This window comes from Rhinopithecus roxellana, chromosome 3 (assembly GCF_007565055.1).
Source record: "Rhinopithecus roxellana isolate Shanxi Qingling chromosome 3, ASM756505v1, whole genome shotgun sequence".
NCBI classification, from domain to species: Eukaryota; Metazoa; Chordata; class Mammalia; order Primates; family Cercopithecidae; genus Rhinopithecus; species Rhinopithecus roxellana.
The window spans coordinates 171,902,259-171,924,512 of record NC_044551.1 but is presented as its reverse complement, the minus strand read 5'-3'; the positions used below and the strand labels follow the sequence as shown (position 1 = coordinate 171,924,512).

The window sequence follows — 22,254 nt, the reverse complement described above, 5'->3', positions numbered from 1 at the left end:
TCCACCCCAACAGACCCTCAGGCCTTTTCTGTGCTCACTTCCCAAGCTCCCCTTGGACTCTGCTCCAGAGTACAAGTCAACCCCACCTGGGACCTTGACTGCCACTTCACCCCCATTGCTCTTCTGAGCCTGTGATAATGATATGTCCAGACCCCTTTCTGCCCCAGAGCTGCAGTGGGTCTCAGAGGAACCCAGCTATACCCCACAGTCTACCCTGGGGAGCTGGAGACACATCTGATACTGTCACTGCAGCGGGTGCCCCATGTGGCAGCTGCTCTGCCGGGGCTGCCTGACCCATCCCCAGCTGTAACTCCCATGTCACTGGTATGCACAGGCACTCAGCTCTTTTGACTTTGTCACATCCACATTCTTGTTTGGTGGCACCAAGTCCTGGCAGGGCTGAGGGAAGGACCCTTCGAAACTCAGTTAGTTATCTGTGTCCAGCAAGGATAGGTGTGAGGCCTCACGCATCCAGCATCAGGGAAACCTCGTCAGGTGTTCCTCCCAAGCAGGTGCCCATTGCAGTGCCTGCCCCTGCCGATGGGCACTGCCTGAGCTAAATCCCTGTCTCACCTTCCCGGACCTTCACCTGGTTTCAGGGCTCCTCAGCCACCTGCATGTCACTGAAACGTCAAAGAGCTTGTGAGGAAGCTTCTGGGGCACCTGCCTTCTAGAGGAGGCTGAGGGCAGCTGTGGACAGATATTTATGGAGATATTTTTTACCTGGGCCACAAGCAGGTGGGTAAGTGGCACAGGGATGGCAGCTCAAGGTGCCCTGGCTTCTGTGCATGCCTGTCAGTGAGTGGAGGAGCCCAGGCCTGCCACCAGGTTCCGTCCTAGCTTATTCTCTATCCTCAGGGAATAATTCTCTGTGTCCTCAGGTGGGGTACCTACCCTGTCTCTACCTCAGTTTCTTCCTCTGTGAGACGGGGATCCTAACAGGCCCTACCTCTGACAGTGGTTTTGATGAAGCACGCGATGTGGGTGAAGCACCTGGAGCAGGCCCACTCTCGAAGAACGCACCACGGACTCTCAAGGTTCATGTTGAAAAGGGGCTGGGGCAGGGCAAAAGTGGGCAGGCCATTTCAGTTCCAGGTACCTGGGCTGACAGATTGGTTTAAATTAGCATGTGCCTTGCTGAGTGCACAGGGGACAGTTGTCCAGCCAAGAGGCACCAGGGTCAAAGCTGGTGATGCCTTGGCCTGGTCACCCTAGGTTAGGGCCAGTGCATGATGTAGTCAGCCAGGGGAGGGCTCTGGAGCTCTGCAGCCGAGGGGGCCTGGTGACCCTCTCAAGGTTATTCACCAGCCACTAGGGTGGCCTGCGCTTTTCTAGCCAGGCCTCACTCTAGGAAAAAAAAAATTGATTGTAACCTTGTTGGCAGTTTCCTTTGCGTAGAAGTGGGAAGCCACTGCTAGCGAGGCTGGTGATGAACTCCACAAAAGCTGGAAAATGTGGTTTGAGCAGGAGCGCCCGTTATCTTGGCCAAGCTGCTGCAGCTGGGCTGGCGGGTGTGGAAGTGTGGGTGGTGGTCATGGTGCTGTTTGGGGCCCAGGCCCCTCAGAGCAGAAGACCGGGCCTGTGTGCAGAAGGCAGCCTTGGGGTGCTGGCTCCCCTAGTGCCCAGTTGCTGATGAAACCTCAGCCATGCCCTGACCCCTTCCCACCCGTGGCAGAGGGCTGTGTGTCTTCTAAGGGTATCAGGAGGCTCAGGTCCTGGTCATGGTTCCACCATGAGTGTGAGAGGCAAATTCAGGGCCTCCATGTCTTGGCATGGAATGAGGAGAGGGATGTCTGTGTTCTGCAGTGGGTGGCTAAGGCAGAGTCTTGAAGGAAGAAGCCTCCAGGAAGAAAGGACGATGCAGAGATAGTGGCACCTTCAGGGCTAGGGCCAGCTCCCATCTCTGCTCCTCCTCCCGCTGCTCCTCCAGGCCACCCCTCTCCCGGCTGGGGGCCCAGGAGAGGAGTCTGAAGAGGCCCTGCACCTCACCCTGGGTCCCCTGCTCTACATTTTGGGAAGAAGGAATTTAAGTCTGGGACTCAGGCTGCACTGCCGTGGTAGTGACCATGGTAGTGGTGTCCTTATTGGACACCAGGGAGGTAGCCCTTGGCATTTATTGAGTGCCCAGTGTATGCACTAGGCTGTCCATGGATCTTCAGAGGCCAGTGTTTTCTTGATGGTCTGACAGAGGCTTAAACTGAGGGCACTAGGAATGGGACAGGCTGTCGGATTTTCCAGATAGAGGGACTGACTTGTAAGTGAGTGCAGCTGGGCTGTGTAGCCATGAACTGAGGCAGTTGGCTCCCAAAATGAGGCTCCTGTGGACCACCCAGTCCAGCCTGCCCCAGGCCTTTGCTCCTCACCCGCTCAGTGCCGGGCATTGGGCCATGACAGGCTGGGCGATCTGATGCCTTGTTATGCGCCTTCCTTTTATGTTTAGACACGGCCGCCCAGCCTGCCTGCTGCAGTAGAGATCGTAAGACTGACAGAATGGAAGCTTTGTGACACTAAGGTACCAAATTACAAACAGCACCTAAGGCCATTCCAGGCAAGGGTTGAGTCATACACGCCTCGACTTAAAGAATAAACTGTTCTGATTGCCACAGGGCTTTTTCTCTAGCAGCTAAATAAGCACTATTAAAACCATGGTAAGTCAGCACCAGACACTGACTACCTGGCCCCCAAACCCTGTTCTAGCAGCCGTAACTACAGCTCTGATGGGACAGGAGACTGTTTTTAGTAACTTTCTTGTATTAAGAGCCCACCCACCATGGACTGATTGTGGCCGGTTTACAGAGGCTGTGCACTTGAGTGCCTGTGTGTCCTGAAAAGACCTTTTGAGGTAAAGAGCCTAATTGTAATACATTTACATATTATCTTCACCCCAAAGTGAACATGGGTCGTGTGTTACATGCATGTTTGGTCGGTACACGTGCATCAGGACCGCCATCATGGATATTCATGGCTCCTCCTGTAACCTGTTGAAAGTTTCTATTTAGCCAGCTTGTCCAGAGTAAAGCTTCTGCCCCAACTCTTCCTCCTTCCACGTGCCAGGCTCTTACCTCGGTGGGAGGCACACTTCCCAGTCTGTGGGATGGCCACTTTGTGGGCCGTGTGCAACCTTTTATAAGAAATAAAGTCTCTTTGCTGAGCAGACGCTCTTTAGTTTAATTAGGTCCAATACCAAGCCTCAGCAACACGTGGTTTCCCCATGTAACAAGCCTGCACATGTACCCCGAATCTAAAGTGGAAGAAAAAAGTCTCCTCTCCATTTCCAAATGCATAAATCTTGTGAACAGAGTGAATGAAATGGTTTCTTTGTAGAGCAACATAGCAGGTCTACATTACCTTTTGTTACCTGTTACCCTGTAGTGCGCTTTGGTTGGTTTCTCTGAATATTTGTATTTACTTGTCAGTCAACTCACAGTGGCTGATGCATAAGTGAAATCCGCACTTAACTTACCCTTGGCCGGTGCCATAGAGTGACAGGCCCTTTATCACATATCTGAGAAGTATCTCTGTACTGGAGATTTTTAAGCTGGAATATGCATGTGGCTTTTAAAACATGTTTGTAGTTTCTTTGATATTCTCCTTTTGAGAGGTGGCGTCTCTGCCCACCCTCACTGGTTAATCAGTCTTGACACTAGTGCTTGCTTTTCACTGGCAGATGATGTGGAAGTGATGTTGTGTAACTTCCAAAATTATGTTAGAAACGCCATGAGTGTCTGCCTGCTTCACTTGGGACACTCACCAGTGAAGCCCGTGGCCACCAATTCCAAGCTCTGAATGTCCTGAGACTGCCTGCTGCTTGGAAGCCCAGGGAAGTCCTGTAAGTTCTCCAGCCAAGCCCAAGTTCCTCTGCAAACCTGTGCATGATGGCACATCCAGATGATTCCAACCCCCTGCTGTGAATTTAATCCCACTCCATAAGACTTCTCTGCAGTCCCCAGACATCAACAAGTACCAGTAAGCTCTCTTTTCTGTGTCCTGCCTGAATTCTTGTCCCTGTGAAGCATTAGCAAATTGAAATGTTTGTTTTCTACCAGCATTTGGAGGAATTAGTTCTTTTTGTTAAAAAGAAATCACAGTAAAGACATCAGGAATAAAACACTTGTAGGATGTTCACAAGGCACAGAATGCATACTGAAATCTGGACTTGTCTTCTCCTCTTCTGGGGCCTGCCAGCTTCTGCCTCTGGAAGTAACAACTGTTAAATTTCTGCACATCTTTCCAGATTTATTAATTGAACAATCATATAGCACTGACACCATGACAAAGCTTTGTAAAAGGGCTTTGGCTACCAGGGTAAAAGACTCATTTATTTTCATTTACTGTGAACACTTAGGTGGCACCAGGAAGGAAAGCCTTATGCTCATTCCTTTTTATTCTTCTTAACATATTATGTTTTTTAAAATGTCTTTTCTGGGGGCTGGGCACAGTGGCTCATACCTGTAATTCCAACACTTTGGGAGGCCGAGGTGGGTGGATCATGAAGTCAGGAGATCGAGACCATCCTGGCTAACATGGTGAAACCCCGTCTCTACTAAAAATACAGAAAATTAGCCAGGCGTGGTGGCAGGCGCCTGTAGTCCCAGCTACTCGGGAGGCTGAGGCAGGAGAATGGCGTGAACCCGGGAGGCAGAGCTTTCAGTGAGCCGAGATCGTGCCACTGCACTCCAGCCTGGGCAACAGAGTGAGGCTCCATCTCAAAAAAAAAAAAAAAAAGTCTTTCCCAATTTGGCATTAAGAGATATAAATCTGTGGTCTAGTATTTTTTAATTACGTTTTCTCTCTCTCTCTCTCATAGTTGTGTATATTTATATGTACACACCTGCACAATTTTCTATTCAGTTGTTGAGAATTAAAATTCTCCATTTATACAGGTAATATGTATTCCTTCCCGAATACCTTCAATTCCTTCCCAAACACCCCTTCAATTAGATAATCCCTGAAAAAAATTGCAACATCTATATTAATGCAGTTTTTATACCTCATCAATGACCCATTTGATGTAATAATTCTTAAAACTTGTGATGAATCAAGTGATGGAAATTTGTACTGAATCATTTCATATCTTTTTTATTACTATGAATTATATTCTTAGAGATTGGCTTTAAAATTGAACTTACACTAATGCATTTTAAATTTAATTTGGAACTAGTTTAGAATTGTTGAAGCTAGGACTCTTTGGTGACTCGGGAATAGTAGAATTGGGTGGGGATGGCATTTTACGTCCAGCCTGGAATCTCCCTTTATTCTCTATGTATTAGCTTTTCTTATCTTTACTCTGAAATTTTCACTATCAAATATATTGGAGAGGCAGATCTTTTTCCTCCTTTAATATTTGTTTCATACATACAGAATAATACTGTGTGTCTGGGATTCAGTTTTTGAAATGAAACATGGAGTCTAAGTGACCCCTTGTCGACGTGACCATGGACTGGTCTAGATCACAGCTATTGTGACACGTATGCTTGCGAAAATTCTACTGTGACCTGTCGCTGAGGTGACCTGATGATATAGGTCTTGCCTTTCATTTTAGCTGCCATTCTGGCAACTGAGCGTTGGCAGGAAACGCAACTTAGTTGTGTCAGAGGACTCACAATGGGAAACATTTGTCGTCGCTGCCTCAGCGGTATGTATGTTCATTTCTATCTTCTGACTGCAGTTTCTTCAGGTGGGCCAGTTTTCCTGTACATTAAATGTCATTCTGATTTTTATTTCCGCAACTCCCATTGTCTACAGATTTATAAATGTGTTTTAGAGTTTTATTACTCAATTTGTATTTTTTATTCTTCTATCAAGATTTTTGCCTCAAATATTTTCCTCCGGAAAAATACACTGTTTCCAATGCCATTTTTTTTTTGACAGGGTCTTGCTCTGTTGCCTAGGCTGGAGTGCAGTGGCATGATCTCAGCTCACAGCAACCTCCACCTCCCAGGATTAAGCAATTCTCCTGCTTCAGTCTCCAGAGTAGCTGGGATTACAGGCATCCGCCACCACGCCTGGCTAATTTTTGTATTTTTAGTACAGACAGAGTTTCATCATGTTGGCAAGTTAGGTCTTGAACTTCTGACCTCCTGATCCACATGCCTTGGCCTTCCAAAGTGATGGGATTACAGGCATGAGCCACAGCACCTGCCCACCCCTTTCACCCCCCGCCCCCCGGCAGAGTCTTGTTCTGTCACCCAGGCTGGAGTGCAGTAGCATGATCTCAGCTCTCTGCAACCTCTGCATCCCAGGTTCAAGCAATTCTCCTGCCTCAGCCTCCCAAGTAGCTGGGACTACGGGCGCCTGCCACCATGCCTGGCTAATTTTTGTATTTTTAGTAGAGACGGGATTTCACCATATTGACCAGGCTGATCTTGAACTCCTGACCTTGTGATCTGCCCACCTTGGCTTTCCAAAGTGCTGGGATTACAGGTGTGAGCTACCACGCCTGGCCTTTTTTTTTTTTTTTTTTTTTTTAAACACACTATTTCATAGACTAGATACAGCAGAAACCACTGAAAACCCAACTGGAGTGCCACATTTTCAGTTCATTCCCATTAATTGCTTGTTCAGGATGGTTCAGTTGAAGGGAATTTTATTCTTGGCACAGCCATCAAGTGTTTGTTAGTTTGGAATGTCCTAAGTTCCAAACTACTTTGGGGGCCAAGCAGAACTTGGCCCCTTGGTGTGGTCAGTTGGTCATGGAGAGCTGCTCACTGCCAGAGAGCTGACAATACAGGGTGCTGGGTAGGATGACCAGACATTTGCATTTGTTCCTCAGAGACGCTTCGTTTGCAGGAAAGTGCCATATTTTAGCCAAGGAGTTAAAACCTAGAGACAGGAGTTATGTTTTGTTTAATGATTTGAGCTTTTTTCTGGACTCAGCACCTCTTCCAATACCTCGACCTTCCTGAAGAGCCCTTGGTACAGGAGGATTGAGAAAGGGAGTGGAATGAGCTCCAGGTTCAGGGTCCGGGCCATGATTTAGAGGCCTCAGGTGTTCAGGGATCTCTGTCCCCGGAAAATCAACCACATTCCTGTCCCAGATCTATCATTCGCCAGTGTCATGAATCTGGGCAGGTCGCTCAAATCTCTTCAATTCACTTCCCTGAACTGTCAACTCTGAGTGGCAGCCCCTGCTCTGCTCATCTCTCTGGACTGATGTGGGCACCATGGGAAATTCGGACAGAAACTTTTCATGAGTTCTAAAGCATGAGACACATGTCAAGAGTGAAGAGAATTTTACCCTCCACTGTCCTGGAGTCCCCAATTCCTTCTCTATTAACCACTACCAAGGGCCTGGCTTGTTCTTCCAGACATGAAATAATCGAACACTCTATGGCACTTAGGAAGCACCCATCTTAAGGCTTTAAGTGGTCTGTTTAACTATTTTTACTCAACATAGGCCATTATCAACATTTCCACATTCAAACTAGGGATCGGAGGCACAGAGGGGTCTATAGAACTTCCTCAAGTTCTAGCAGCTTCTCAAAAGTCCTTGAGCTCAGATCCTATGCACCAGACCCTACGCTCTTGGTCCTCCAATCTACTACCTTTCTGTAATGTCTCATCTCAATACAGGCATTTGCCTGCACAGTTGTTAAGTGCAACCCACAGTGTAAGTCCTTTCTGAAGCCAAACTCAGATTCAGGGGGCTTTGCTCTGCAGATGACGAACAATGGAATCAAACATGTAAGCTGTGAATAAATAATGACTCATTTATCTGATCTTCTGCAGCAAGATATCAACAGCTGTCTTTATTTTAATTCATTTCCCAGCATGTTCCATCCTGGATGAAACAGTGGATCCTGGGGTGCCCAGGAAATCCCCCGTCAGACACCACCACAGGCATAAGAAGCGAATTCTCTGTCACTGGCATCGCAGGCATGTACACCCTGGAGTTGCATCAACGGAAGGTATCGTGGAAATTCAGTTGTTCAGTTCATTCATGATATGATTTCTAGATTCTTCAGTGTCTCATATTTCAGACAATTGTAAAATTGTGGTACTATATTTTTTATTCCACATGTGCATATTTAAATGTGTTAAGTCAATCATTAGTGCTACAACTACAGGAGTAAAGGTGTTTTTTCATTCCAAGTTTGGGTTTACTTTTAATAGTAAATAACATCTCAGTGCAAATTGTAGACATTTTGCTGATTGTTAAAATATTAACTAAAAAGGATCTTTTTCTGAGACAGTATTGCCAGGTTTGTAAAGTGATGGATATCACTTCAAACTGTTTGGAAGTAACCTAAAAATGGAGGAAGTGGTATTGAAAATTTCCATATACCCACCTCCCTCAGTTTTGTTTTGTGAGCCAATCTTAACATGAGTGTGATAACGCTTGTAACAATGACTTAGCCAATAGTGACACATTCTTATGAACAGAAGTCCAGGGTTAGCATCAATGGCTGAGCCAATAGTGATAGATTCTTATGAAGAGAAGTCCAGGGTTAGCATCAGTGACTGAGCCAATAGTGATACATTCTTGTTAAGAGAAGTCCAGGGTTAGCATCAATGACTGAGCCAATAGTGACAGATTCTTATGAACAGAAGTCCAGGGTTAGCATCAGTGACTGAGACAATAGTGACACATTCTTGTTAACAGAAGTCCAGGGTTAGCATCAATGACTGAGCCAATAGTGATAGATTCTTATGAACAGAAGTCAAAGGTTAGCATCAGTGATTGAGCCAATAGTGACACATTCTTGTTAACAGAAGTCTAGAGTTAGCATCAATGACTGATCCAATAGTGATAGATTCTTATGAACAGAAGTCTAGGGTTAGCATCAATGGCTGAGCCAATACTGACACATTCTTATGAACAGAAGTCCGGGGTTAGCATCAATGGCTGAGCCAATAGTGACACATTCTTGTTAACAGAAGTCTAGGGTTAGTATCAATGACTGATCCAATAGTGATAGATTCTTATGAACAGAAGTCTAGGGTTAGCATCAATGACTGAGCCAATAGTGACACATTCTTATGAACAGAAGTCCAGGGTTAGCATCAAGGTTCACTCTGTGTTGTCCAGTCTATGGATTTTGACAAACTCACATTGTCGTTTGTCACCCTGATGGAATAATTTCACACCCTAAACATGACCTAAGCTTGCACATACTACTTCCTCTCTTCTTTTCTGAGGATTCCTGACAACCATAGATGATTTTACTGCCTCTATAGGTTTCCTTTTCCAGAATTTTATAGAGTTGGAATCATAAGCTATGTAGCTACTTATGACTAACTTATTTTACTTAGCAATATACGTGTAAGATCTTTTGTATCATTTTGAAATTTAACAGCTTAATAATTCTTAGCAGTGAACAATAGCCCATTGGTGTCATCAAACAGTGTTAGCTGGTTCTGTCACCTCCTGAAGACCATCTCAGCTGCTTCCAGTGTGGGCAATTATGAATAAAGCTGCCTACATTCTTGTGCAGATTTTAAGACGAACATAATTTTTAAATTTAGCTGGGTAAATATGTAGAATTTTGATCACTTGCTGGTAAGACTATGTTTTCCATTGAAATTGTTAGGTAGAATTCACCAGTATAATTATATGGGCTTTTTTTTTTTTAAGTTATTGCTTACTGATCAAATTCTATAATGGATAGAAGCCTACTCAGATTGTCTATCTCTCCTTTGGGTAGTTATGGTAGTTTCTCTTTTTGAAGGCGTTTGTCCATTTCATTTGAGCCAGGAAATTTGTGGGCATAGACACTTGAATCTCACCAGTTGCCTACTTGGTTCTCTTCCAACGGTACTGTGCTTCCTGTCCTTCCTACTCTAAAACGTTTTAATAAACTTTCACTGCTGCACTTAAAAATTGCAGGCATAGATTTGTTGAAAGTATTCTGTTATTGGCCGGGCGCAGTCACTCATGCCTGTAATCCCAGCACTTTGGGAGGCTGAGGCGGGTGGATCATGAGGTCAGGAGATCAAGACCATCCTGGCTAACACAGTGAAACCCCATCTCTACTAAAAATACAAAAAAATTAGCCAGGCATGGTGGCGGGCACCTGTAGTCCCAGCTACTTGGGAGGCTGAGGCAGGAGAATGGCGTGAACCCAGGAGGCGGAGCTCACAGTGAGCCAAGATCACACCACTGTACTCCAGCGTGGGCGACAGAGTGAGACTCTGTCTCAAAACAAGAAAGTATTCTGTTATTATTTTCTTAATGTTCATGGGATAAGCAGGGATAATTCCTCTTCTATTCATATTATTTGTACATCATATCTTCTATCTTTTCTTTGTGATTAGCCTGGCTGCAGGTTTACCAATTCTATTGATCTTTTCTAAGAAGCAGCTTTTGAGCTTTTGGTATTGTTGAGTTTCTTTGTTTATTATTTCTATTACATTGATTTCTGCAAATATTGCTATGTTTTGGGGGATGGGGGTTGCCTTGTTTACATTACACTACACTTTTTTCTCTCGTTTCCTAAGGTGGAAAGTAAGACATCTGGATTTGGATTATGTTTAGTTTACTTCACAGAATTGTGAATGTCTCTAATGCCCCTGAAGTGCGCACTTGATCATTAAAATAATAAATATGATGTATTTTGGCCACAATACTGATTTTAAAGCCAATAAAATGGATGATAAGTGCAGGAGGAGCATATGTAGATCCAGGAAAGATAAATGATATTATAACATTTCAACAACAAAAAAAGAAAATTTACCAGGCCTCAAAATGCACAAGGGGGTGATGGGACACTGTCATGGAATCAGCAGTGCATCTGTGTGCTGCCCTGTGTGAACACTGCCTATTTCACAGTGGTGAGGTGGCTTAGCCAGAGAACCAGGCCCTGACTTCTGTGGCTTTCCTGATGGTCTCCTTTGCCTTCCCTCATCACCAAGGAGGGTGTCCCAGTGGCAGCCAAGTTTCTGCCCTTAACTCACCTCCTTTACACACGTCATCCCCCTATCCCCAGCACCCAAGGCTGCCTAAGGGATTCCTTCTGTGGAACCTACATGCTGGCAGTTACTCTGTGTTTCCTAGATCACAGTGAGAACCTGGCGCGGAAGCGTTCATCTAAGGACATCCCAGGTGTTCACGTGGTAAGTTCTTTATGTTTCTGAGATGGAAATGTTGTTGCTCTTGGTTCTTTTTTATTTTATTTGAATTGAGATATGAAAATCTTACCATGTGCATTATAGATGACTTAAAGAATTTTTTGGTGGGAAAATGTGAGGGTTCATTACCAGGTAAGAAATGATCTCAGATAGCATTCTTAGATGACACCTTCAGTTATGAACTGTATGGCAGAAAGAATTCTTTTAGGGGAAAAGCTTTCTTCTTACAACATTGTGACTATACATCCAAAACAATGTTGAAAGTCTTGCATAAAAATCTTGTGCCTGGGCCTGGCGCAGTGGCTCAAGCATGTAATTCCAGCACTGTGGGTGGCCGAGACGGGCGGATCACGAGGTCAGGAGATCGAGACCATCCTTGCTAACAGAGTGAAACCCCATCTCTACTAAAAAATACAAAAAACTAGCCGGGTGAGGTGGCGGGCGCCTGTAGTCCCAGCTACTCGGGAGGCTGAGGCAGGTGAATGGCGTAAACCCGGGAGGCAGAGCTTGCAGTGAGCTGAGATGTGGTCACTGCACTCCAGCCTGGGTGACAGAGTGAGACTCCGTCTCAAAAAAAAAAAAAAAAAAAAAAAAATCTTGTGCCTTTCCAGAAGTGTCTTCTAGGCTTTATTTTGAGACCATTGCCTCAACCACCGTCTCCCATCTGCTTTTCTAATGTCACCAAATAAAGACTTGTATGGTGAAACCCCATCTCTACTAAAAATACAAAAATTAGCCAGGCGTGCTGACCAGCTACTGTGCTCTCAGCTACTGGGGGGGCTGAGGGAGCAGGATCGCTTGAGCCCAGGAGATGGATGTTGCAGTGAGCCGAGATCATGACACTGTACTCCAGAGCAAGATTCCAGCAAAGAGAGAGAGAGAGAGAGAGAGGAAGGAAGGGAGAGAGAGAGAGAAAGAGAAGAGAGAGAGAGAGAAAGAAGAGAAGGAAGGAAGGAAGGGAGGGAGGGAGGGAGGGAAGGAAGGAGAGAGAAAAAGAAAGAGAAAGAAAGGAAGGAAGGAAGGAAAAGAAAAGAAAGAAGAAAAGAAAGGAAAAAGAAAAACCTGTGCACACAGGACACAGCATGGTCTGACCCTTATAGTGTTTTGTTTTTCTCTAAATGCAGGTGGACAAAGACACAGAGAAAAACAGTATGTATTCTGGGATCACTGCTATGCTGAGGAAAAATTCTGGTGTTGACAAAGGTAACACTTTCTTGCCTCATTTCTTCTGGAGAGCCACTCTGGTTTGAACTTCCTGCCAGAAATGAGGTTCAAGCACTTTTGTCTTAAAAAGTGAATAACCCAGTCAAGAAATGTGACCATTGACTCTAGTGCCTGGAAGGCACAGTGTCATTTAGATAGAAGAGGGTGTTGGGCATCAGGGTCGGGAGGTATGGAGGAATGAGTCAATGTGGACTGATTGTGAATGTCTCTGCAAGTTTCTGTGCTTTTCCCCAGAAAATGTGTTCCCATACGCAAAGTACAACACAAAGATTAATATCCTGCAAACGAAATTTCATCACCACTGCATTTTCCAAAAATCAACCCATTCATTCCTCACTACAGCTGTAGCTGAAGGTGAAGTTTGATATCCCCAGTCCTCACATGGAGATGATGTAGAGATGAATTTTCCAGGCTTTTGGTCTCCTAAATGGAAATGGCATAGATGAACTCGGGAATGGGTGGAAGGTTGATGCTGTGGGCTGCTAGTCTGAAGTTATCACATGGCCCTGGTGTAACTTGTCACCATATCAGAGAGTTCTTAGCATCTATGTGTGTATGTGGAAGCACATTGGCCTATAAAGATCTCTAGTACTGTATACCACAATAGAATGGTCTCAATGGTCAGCTGGTCCAGAGTTTGAGTAGGTTCATTGTATAGTGGACTTTGGTGCAGTCATTAATATGAAACATACAGAGGGAGCTGCCAGGCCTTTGGTCTTAAGTGATGGGGTATTCTTCAGCTCCTGGTCAAGTTCAGAGAACATTCAGGAACATATTCTATTGTATTTAATGAGATCGTCACCACAAAGGTTAGAAATGCTCCATTTCAGGAGCAAACATACCCAAGACACAGCACCCAACAAGATCTCAAGGACCCAATTGTCTGTTAGCCTGGAGCCCATCTCCTCTGCTGGAATCTTCTGCACAAGTGGGTAAGAGAGAGTCAGCGTCCCTACCTGCTGCCACCCATGAAGGGCTGTCACAGTCCTGGAGCCAGTGTGAGTATGACCAACAGCAGGCCCCATGACACACACACACAGTGTTAAAAGGAAGAGCAGGACAAATATCACATGCCAAGTAGGGATCGTCTTTAAATGGTAGGATCATTGAGTAGTTTCGATTCTTGGTTTAGTCTTCTTTGAAACAAAAGGTTAGTGAATACATAGAATATTTTGGCTAGAATTAAATCTCCTCTTTGAAGAAAGTACAAAATGTTCCAGCTGGGGACGGTGGCTCATGCCTGTAATCCCAGTGCTTTGGGAGGCCAAGGAGGGCGGATCACCAGAGGTCAGGAGTTCAAGACCAGCCTGACCAACATGGAGAAACCCCATCTCTACTAAAAAAATACAAAATTAGCTGGGCATGGGAGGACATGCCTGTAATACCAGCTACTCAGGAGGCTAAGACAGGAGAATTGCTTGAACCCGGGAAGTGGAGGTTGCAGTGAGTGGAGATCACACAGTTACACTGCAGCCTGGGCAAAAAGAGCAAAACTCCATCGCAAAAAAGAAAAAAAAAAACGATATAGAGGAATTGAAAAACACAACAGCAGAACATGTGGATCCTGGGGAGGAAATGACCTCAAGGGGATCAAGAAGGGAGGGCAAGTTAGCTCAGGTCAGATTAGGAAGGAGGAGCCCTTGATGCTGCAGGGAAACACTGTGTGGTGGGCCCTGTTTGAGATGGGTTATTTATGTCAAAGAGGTTGCCATAACTGCAGGACCAAGGCTCTGTCTTCTGTGGCTTTCCTGATGCCTTCCTTCACCATTTGCCTTCCCTCTCCACCATGGAGGATGGACCGGCAGCAGCTGAGTCTGTGCTGTGAACACACCTTTCCACACACGCCAGCCCCGTGTCCACAGCTCCAAGACCACCTGAGGAATTCACTCAGTGGATTTCATGTGTTTATAGTGACTCTGTTTCCTAGGTGACCTGAAACACCTACAGCAGCATATGCCAGGGCAGACATCCTCTGAGGAAGCCACAGGAGTTCACATGGTAAAGTCACTTTTTTTCCTCTGAAATGGAAATTTTATTTCTCTTGGTTTCTCTCCATTTCAACTGAATTAGCATGTCTAAATCTTAGCTGTGTACATTATAGGTGACTGACAGAATTTCTTGGTAGGCAAATGTCAGAGTTCATTATCCACTAAAAAATGGTTTCAGATGGCATCCACATTTACACACTGTGTGTCAGCAGGCATTTTCCTCAAGAGAAATGCCTTCTTCTTGAGAAGTATTTGGAACTGTCAAATAAAAACAATTGAAAACCTTGCACAAAAATTTTGTGCCTTTCCACGAATGTCTTCTGGATATCGGGGCCATTGTCTCAACCACTATTTACCATCTGTTTTTTTTAACATCAACAAGTGAAGAAAAGACCTGTGCGCACAGGACACAGCCTTGTCTGACCCTCATAGTGTTTTGTTTTTCTGTAGATGCAGGTGGACCCAGCCACACTGGCGAACGGTACGTATTCTGGGATCATCTCTTTGTTTACATTCAAAATCTTAGTGTTGCAAAGATGACACTGTTTCACCTGCTTTTGCTCAAGAGCCACTCTGGTTTGAGCTTTCTGCCAGAAATCAGATTTGGAAAGTTTGGTTTAAAAAACTACTAAGAGTCCAGTAAACAACTGTAACCATGGTACTGTCATCCCTGGAAGCAGCAGTGTCATATCAGGTGGGGTGGTACATCAGGGTTGGGAGGGACAGAGGAGAGAGTCTGTATGGAATGATTGTGGATGTCTTTGGGAGTGTTTATACGTTTCCCCAGAAAACATACTCCCATGCTCAAAGCACAACACGAGGATCAATGTTCAAGAAAATTTCCATCACCACTGCACAGTTTGCATAAATGAACACATTCATCCTCCACCACAGCTGTACCTGAACATAAGTTCACTATCCCCAGTCCTCAGATGGACATGGTACAGCGATGAATTTCCCAAGCTCTTGGTCTTTTAAATGGAAAAGGCACATGTGAAGTCGGGAATGAGTGAAAGGTTAATGCCATGAGCCACTACACTGAATTTGTCACAAAGCCCTAGTATATTTTCTTGCTAGGCCAAGTTATTCCAGCACTTCTGTGTGCATGTGGGAGAATGAAAACCTATTCAGATCCCACACACTATCATGACTGGATGGTGTCAGTGCTCAGCTCACCCAGGGTTGGTTTGAGCAGGTACATTGTACAGTGGGCTTCAGTGTGATCATTAACGTAAAACACACAGAGTCCACAGGCTTTTGATCTACAGCGGTGAGGTCATTCCTCAGCTCCTGTTCAAATGCAGACAATAATCAGTGGGATATTCTATTGTATTTAATGAGATAATCCCCACAAGTCTTAGAAATTCAGTGGAACCCAATCCCAAGATATAGCATCCAATAAAATCTCAAGGATCAACCAGGGTATTAGCCTGGCACCCACTTTCCCTGCTGGAATCTCCTGCATAGTGGGGCTGGAGAGAGTCACTGCCTGCTCCCCGCCCCGCTCGCTTTTCCCCATGACAGGATTTCCCTGTGCTGGAGTCAGTGTGAGCATGAGGAGCAATGAACTCCGTGGGGCACACATATCATGTTGAAAAGGAAGAGTGGAAAGACAAATAGCAGATGCTAAGTAGGGGTCATCGTGAAATGGCAGGATAATTGAGTGTTTTCAAATCTTGGTTTATTTGCCTTGTAACAGAAAGTAATGCAAACTTTGGCTAGAATTAAATCTCCGTTTACAAGAAAGGTTGCTTCTTATACACTACAAAATATTCTAGAATGGATGATATACAGAGCAGCAGCACATGTGGATTTGAGGAGGAAATGACTTTGGCAGGGATCAATAAGAGGGCAAGTTAGCTCAGGTCCAATTAGGAAGGAGGAGCCCTGAGAGGCTGCCAGGGAAACACAGCCTGCACTGAATGTTGTGCCCTGTTTGAGACTGGCTATTTCATGTTTACGAGGTGGCCTGTAGGTAGAAACCCAAAGGCCCTGATGCCCTTTCTTCCCTGCGTCTCTCCTGTGCCTGCTACCCTCCCCCAACACCCACCTCAAGCAATGTTCCTGAATTGTTCATGAGCAACACCACCATGGTGCTGACAGGTCACTCTGTATCCTCCTAGTTCTGACTGATACACTACAGGAGCTGTCCAGTGACAAGGGAGAGAAGGAGGACCCAGAGGATGTGAAGGTCAGGCCACCTGGATTTCTCTGAGAAAAACTGTTGCTTTCTTAGCTTTATCTTATTTGGATTAAATTAAGATATGAGAATCTGACAAAGTATATCTTAGATTAGTGACAGAATGTCCTTGGGGAGAATTGTAAGTGAGAGTCTGTCTTCACTGAGGCTTGATTGAACATGGGGAGAAAATGACAGCATCAGTCACACATTGTGGGGCAGTGATCCTTTGTCGTACCAATTTTGTTCTCTCTTCGGAGCAAAATCACTTACTTGCCAACCAACACAGGCTTGAGAGGAAACACGCTCTGAGAAAAATTTGTGTCTTTTATATGAGTCAATTTCTTCGTTCTTCTTTTGGGTTCCTTTGAACTCTAGTTTTCATCTTGTTTTCTAATGTCACTAAATGAAGAAAAGTCCTGTGCTCACAGGACACAGATTGGTCTGATGCTCATAGCAATTTATTTTCTGTCATTACAGAAATCATCGGGAGTTCCACCAGGGGGTATGTATTGTGGAGCCGCTCTCATGCTAGTGAGTCACCCAGATGATGAGGAATGTGCCACTGCCTCGCTGGCTTTCCCATAGACAGGCAGCCATAGCTGAGCTTCCTCTCATGAATGAGAACCTAGGCTGTGATGGGAGAAATGATGTTTATAGATAAGAAACAATGGCCACATTCTGCCACCCCTGGGAGCAACTGCGATCTCTGAAGGTGGGGTGGGATCCTGTGCACGGGGCCGGCTCATGTCTCTTGTGAATTCATGCGGTGCCACGGTCAGTGTCTGGGTGTGTGTGTTTGGGTTTCCGTACTACATTTCCCCAGATTTACTAGTGTCCACATTCTCAACAGAGATTTCCGTCACCATTGCAATCCTATTATAGGCACAGGAAGAAATGAACTTGTAAGCTTCCAATGTGTGCAGTTTATTTCTTTCACAGAACACTGTAATTAACCTAAAAGAAATCCTATCCACACCCAGGAAATTCTCACAGTGCACCCAAGGAACAGAACTGTGTCAGGATCTCTGCTCCTTTTATTTTTTCCTTCAGAATTCCCTGCTATACTTTATTTTCTGATAAACCTCACCTCTTCACAGGCCTTTCTCTTTCCTCCTGCCATTGGAGAGGTCATGACACCTCACTCTAACCCCTTCCCTCCTTTACAAGCCTCTTCTACCAAAGCCCTCAGAAGTGACCCTCCATGACCCATCTTGAGCAGGGAGAGTCGGGGGCTCCTTCCTGTGCATTTACACCCTGGTGCAGCCTCGTGCTACAGCCAGTTCTGCTGGGCAACTGAGAAGAGAGGAGGCTGCAGGTGGGGTTGGGGTGAAATCACCCCAATTTTCTCCATTGAGGCCTCATGTTGACCATCAGATAACATGGTTCAGAATAGATAATGCCAGGGTCATGTAGAGTTTCAGGCTTGTATCACTCAGCCTAGTCATGGTTTCTGTGTCCTCGGCTCAGAAACAACAACAAGAAAAGAGAACCAAAGGGTTTGCCCTAGGGTCTGAGGGGCAGGGTGAGCACTTGCCTTCCTAGCAGGATGGAGGGTGGCTCATGCATTACAGATGGGGAAAAACAAACTCGGCTGTGGTACCACAGAGGCTCCATGATGTCCCCATTGAACCAACTGTTGACAAAGGTTGGTTGTTTGCTCCTGAAGGCTTTTGCAAAAAACAAGTGGATGCAGCTGGTTTTGGTGAATCGGAATATAAACTGAACCAAATTATAGCTTGAGTTTTTTCTTGGAGTATGCATTTGGTGGAAACTTACTGTGTATAAATTAAATTTGATTGCTCTGTAGGTATCAATACTTACCCCACATTTTAAAACAATCAGGCTGTTGTGTTTTTAAAATGTCTCTCACTAACCTCAGAAACTGTGTCCTCATAACCCAATTCCCCTAGTCATCTTTATTGTCTAGAATATAGTTTTTTGTGGCTACTCAGGGGGCTTTCTGCTGACTGATTAAAGGTACAAATCAGTGTTACCCACAGTTGAGGTTCTAAGAATTCACAGACAGCTGCCCAGTGGGCTCTATGAGAGAGAGAGCCGGTACAGCCTTGGCCTGGGCCTGCAGAGGAACATGATTTGGAGGAGCAGAAGGAAGGCATGAGGGCAGCAGAGCCATGGGGAAGCCGAGGTGCGGCTTCAGCAGAGTCAGTTCCACATCATCACCTGGGCACGGGCGCAACGTTCACGCCTCATCTGAAGGAGGAGTTGAGCTCTGAATTCATGGCTGGCCTGAATATTGGCCATCTTCCTAAAATCCTGGACAGAGGTGCTACTTCCTTGTTTCTTGTCTTCTCCATCTCCCTGTGTATTGATGGCAAAGGCACCACTAGAAATTAGTGAGAGACAGAGAACAGGAGTGAGTGCCTGAAATGTTCAACTTAGCCCAGAGAGAACATGATCAGCAGGGACGGACTGGAGGGTCAGGTCAGACACGGAGTAGTTGCCACGCTTGATCTCCTTGTAGCTGGAACAATCAGCTTCTGGGAGTCGCCGAACAGCTGGTCTTTGTGTAGCTGCTATTGGCTCAGAGTTCCATTTTACTGGAGGGAGCCTCAGCTCCCAGGCAGGGCAGCTGCCCAATGCTAGTGTCACAGGAGGTGAGGAGGGGAACCTGCTCTAAGGCAGGCTGAGCTCAGCAAGGGGAGAGAGGCTGCTCTGGAGTTTAGGTGGTCCTCGCAACTTTCCCGTGTGACCCTTAGGAGATCAGTTTCTCTGTTTCTCTGGGACAGACTTGCGATCATCAGTCCCAAAGTCTGTAGTCTCCTACTCATAGGTGGAGGAATCCTGGCTATGGATGGTCACCGGGAGGGCAGGGACTGTGTCCTCCTCATTCTTTCTACTCCCAGAGCTCAGCCCTGGGCAGCCCATGTTGGGCCCCAGTGATGTTCTGATGCCTGCATTCCTGTTCTGAGATCTAGCACAAGTGTGCAAAGGCTTTCTGCTCATTTTCTATAGTCTGTGGGTTCCCACACTTACCCAGGTGCCTGTGTGGGTTGTAATCCAGGGTCAGGGGAGAAGAGCGTGGGCTCCTCAAACAGTGAGGTTTTCTCTTCTCTGCTCCTGCGGTTCTGCTCATGTCTTCTCCTGAAGTGTGCACTGAATGATGACAATAATACATTTTGTATGTTTTACGAAAACTGTGTCGGAAGTTCAACAAAATGGATGGAAAATGCAAGAGAAGCATATGTAGACCCAGGAAAGATAAATAACATTGTCACATTTAACCAGAAGAGTGGAAATTTCTCGGGCCTCAAAATGCATAGGGGAAGGATGAGACACTGTCATGGCATTGACAGTGCGTGTGTGTGCTGCCAAGGCTCTGTCTTCCATGGCTTTCGTGATGGTCTATTGACCTTTCTTCATCACCAAGGAGGATATTCTGGCAGGAGGTCCGTTTTTGCAGTTAACCCCCGTTGTGTACATGTGCCAGCCCCGTGTTTTTAGCGCCCGAGTCTGCCTGACAGATTCCTTCAGTGCATCCAGTGTGCTGACAATGACTCTGTGTTTCCTAGAGTGCAACGAAGGCTTGTTGTGTGAGCGTCCGCTCAAGATACCATCTGAGAGGTTATCAGGCTCATTGAAGGTAAAGTGTTTTTTGTTTGTCTGAGGTGGGAATTTTATTTCTCTTGGTTTCTATATAAATTGAGGTAAGAGATGATAATCTTACCATGTACATTATAGATGACTTACAGAATGTCTTGGTGGGCAGCTGTAAAGTGAGTTTGTTACCAGCAAGAATGAATTCAAGATGACATTTATAGATGACAGATTCACTTAAAAACTCTTCGGCAGTAAACATTTTCCACAGGAGAAGTGCTTTCTTCTTGAAAATAGTGGTGAACATGCAGTGAAAATAAACTTGAAAATCATTCACAAAACAACTTGTGCCTTTCCACATGTCCTCCAGGCTTTATTTTGGGACCCTCGTGTTGACTATTTTCACTATTTCCATTGGATTTTCTAACGTCAACAATGCAGAAAAAACCTGTGCACACAGGACACAGTGTGGTCTGACTCTCATCATGTTTTTATTTTCTCTAATTGCAGAAAAGAGTACACTTTGAGGACGAAGGTATGTGTTGTGGGTTCACTTTTTAAATTGTTTTTATTTTGCTTGAAATTCTGGGATGCATGTGTAGAATGTGCAGGTTTGTTACATAGGTATAAATGTGTCATGGTGGTTTGCTGCACCTATCAACCCCTCATCTAGGTTTTTAGCCCTGCATGCATTAGGTATTTATTCTAATGATCTCCCTCGTCTCGCCCCTCATGCCCCAGGGATTAGTTTTTTGCTAAGGAAATATCTTAGTTTTTCAGAAAGGTGGCACTTTTTAACCTGCATTTGGTGGAGAATTTCTCTGGAGCTGCCTAGGAGAAATGAGGTTTTAGACAGTTTGGTATAAAAAACAGTAAGACGTTGGTACAGAATTATGACCACCTTCCTGTAGTCTGCAGGAAGTGGTGTCCCTTACATGAAAGGGTGGTGTGCATCAGGTTTGGGAGGTATGGAGGAGAGAGTCTACAGGCAGTGATTGTGAGTGTCTTTGAGAGTTTTGTGCATGTCCAAAGCACTACACAAGGATTAATGGTTTTAAAAAAAATGTAGTGCATCACTCCCCTTGTCTACATGTGCCAGCCCCGTGTTTTTAGCACCCTAGTCTGCGTGACAGATTCCTTCAGTGCACCCAACGTGCTGACGATTACTCTGTTTTGTAGAGTGCGACAAAGGCTTGTTGTTTGAGCGTCCACTCAAGATACCATCTGAGAGGTTTACAGGCGCTGTTGAGGTAAAGTCTTTGTTGTTTGTCTGAGGTGGGAATGTTATTTCTCTTGGTTTCTATATAAATTGAGGTAAGAGACGGTAATCTTACCATGTACATTATAGATGACTTACAGAATGTCTTGGTGGGCAGCTGTAAAGTGAGAGTTTATTACCAGCAAGAATGAATTCAAGATGACATTTATAGATGACAGGTTCACTTAAAAACTCTTCGGCAGTAAGCATTTCCCATAGGAGAAGTGCTTTCTTCTTGAAAATAGTGGTGAACATGCAATGAAAATAAACTTGAAAGTCATTCACAAAAAAACTTGTGCCTTTCCACATGTCCTCAAGGCTTTATTTTGGGACCCTCATGTTGACTATTTTCACTGTTAGCATTGGGTTTTCTCAAGTCCACAATGCAGAAAAGACCTGTGCACACAGGACACAGTGTCGTCTGACTCTCATCATGTTTTTCTTTTCTCTAATTGCAGAAAAGAGTACACTTTAAGGACGAAGGTATGTGTTGTGGGTGTCACTTTTTTTGTTTTTATTTTGCTTGAAATTCTGGGATGCATGTGTAGAATGTGCAGGTTTGTTACATAGGTGTAAATGTGTCATGGTGGTTTGCTGCACCTATCAACCCCTCATCTAGGTTTTTAGCCCTGCATGCATTAGGTATTTATTCTAATGATCTCCCTCGTCTCACCCCTCATGCCCCAGGGATTAGTTTTTTGCTAAGGAAATATCTTAGTTTTTTAGAAAGGTGGCACTTTTTAACCTGCATTTGGTGGAGAATTTCTCTGGAGCTTCCTAAGAGAAATGAGGTTTTAGACAGGTTGGTATAAAAAGCAGTAAGACTTTGGTACAGATTTGTGACCATTTTCCTATAGTCTCTGCAGGAAGTGGTGTCCCTTACATGAAAGGGTGGTGTGCATCAGGTTTGGGAGGTATGGAGGAGATAGCCTACAGGCAGTGATTGTGAGTGTCTTTGGGAGTTTTTGTGCATGTCCAAA

The 22,254-nt window shown here is 45.1% G+C and overlaps 1 protein-coding gene across 1 annotated transcript in view; it reads left to right on the top strand.

Annotated features, from left to right (window-relative positions):
- Positions 1-5,486: 5,486 nt before the first annotated feature.
- The window catches only part of FAM153B (family with sequence similarity 153 member B), a 58,173-nt gene continuing 41,405 nt past the window's right edge, over positions 5,487-22,254 (top strand). Inside the window, exons 1-10 of the mRNA XM_030927833.1 lie at positions 5,487-5,635; positions 7,770-7,907; positions 10,994-11,052; positions 12,192-12,216; positions 14,219-14,289; positions 14,730-14,760; positions 16,403-16,470; positions 16,939-16,963; positions 19,992-20,062; positions 20,527-20,551. Of these exons, the coding sequence (XP_030783693.1) occupies positions 5,605-5,635; positions 7,770-7,907; positions 10,994-11,052; positions 12,192-12,216; positions 14,219-14,289; positions 14,730-14,760; positions 16,403-16,470; positions 16,939-16,963; positions 19,992-20,062; positions 20,527-20,551 (544 nt within the window). The 5' untranslated portion in view covers positions 5,487-5,604. The remainder of the gene's footprint in view (positions 5,636-7,769; positions 7,908-10,993; positions 11,053-12,191; positions 12,217-14,218; positions 14,290-14,729; positions 14,761-16,402; positions 16,471-16,938; positions 16,964-19,991; positions 20,063-20,526; positions 20,552-22,254) is intronic.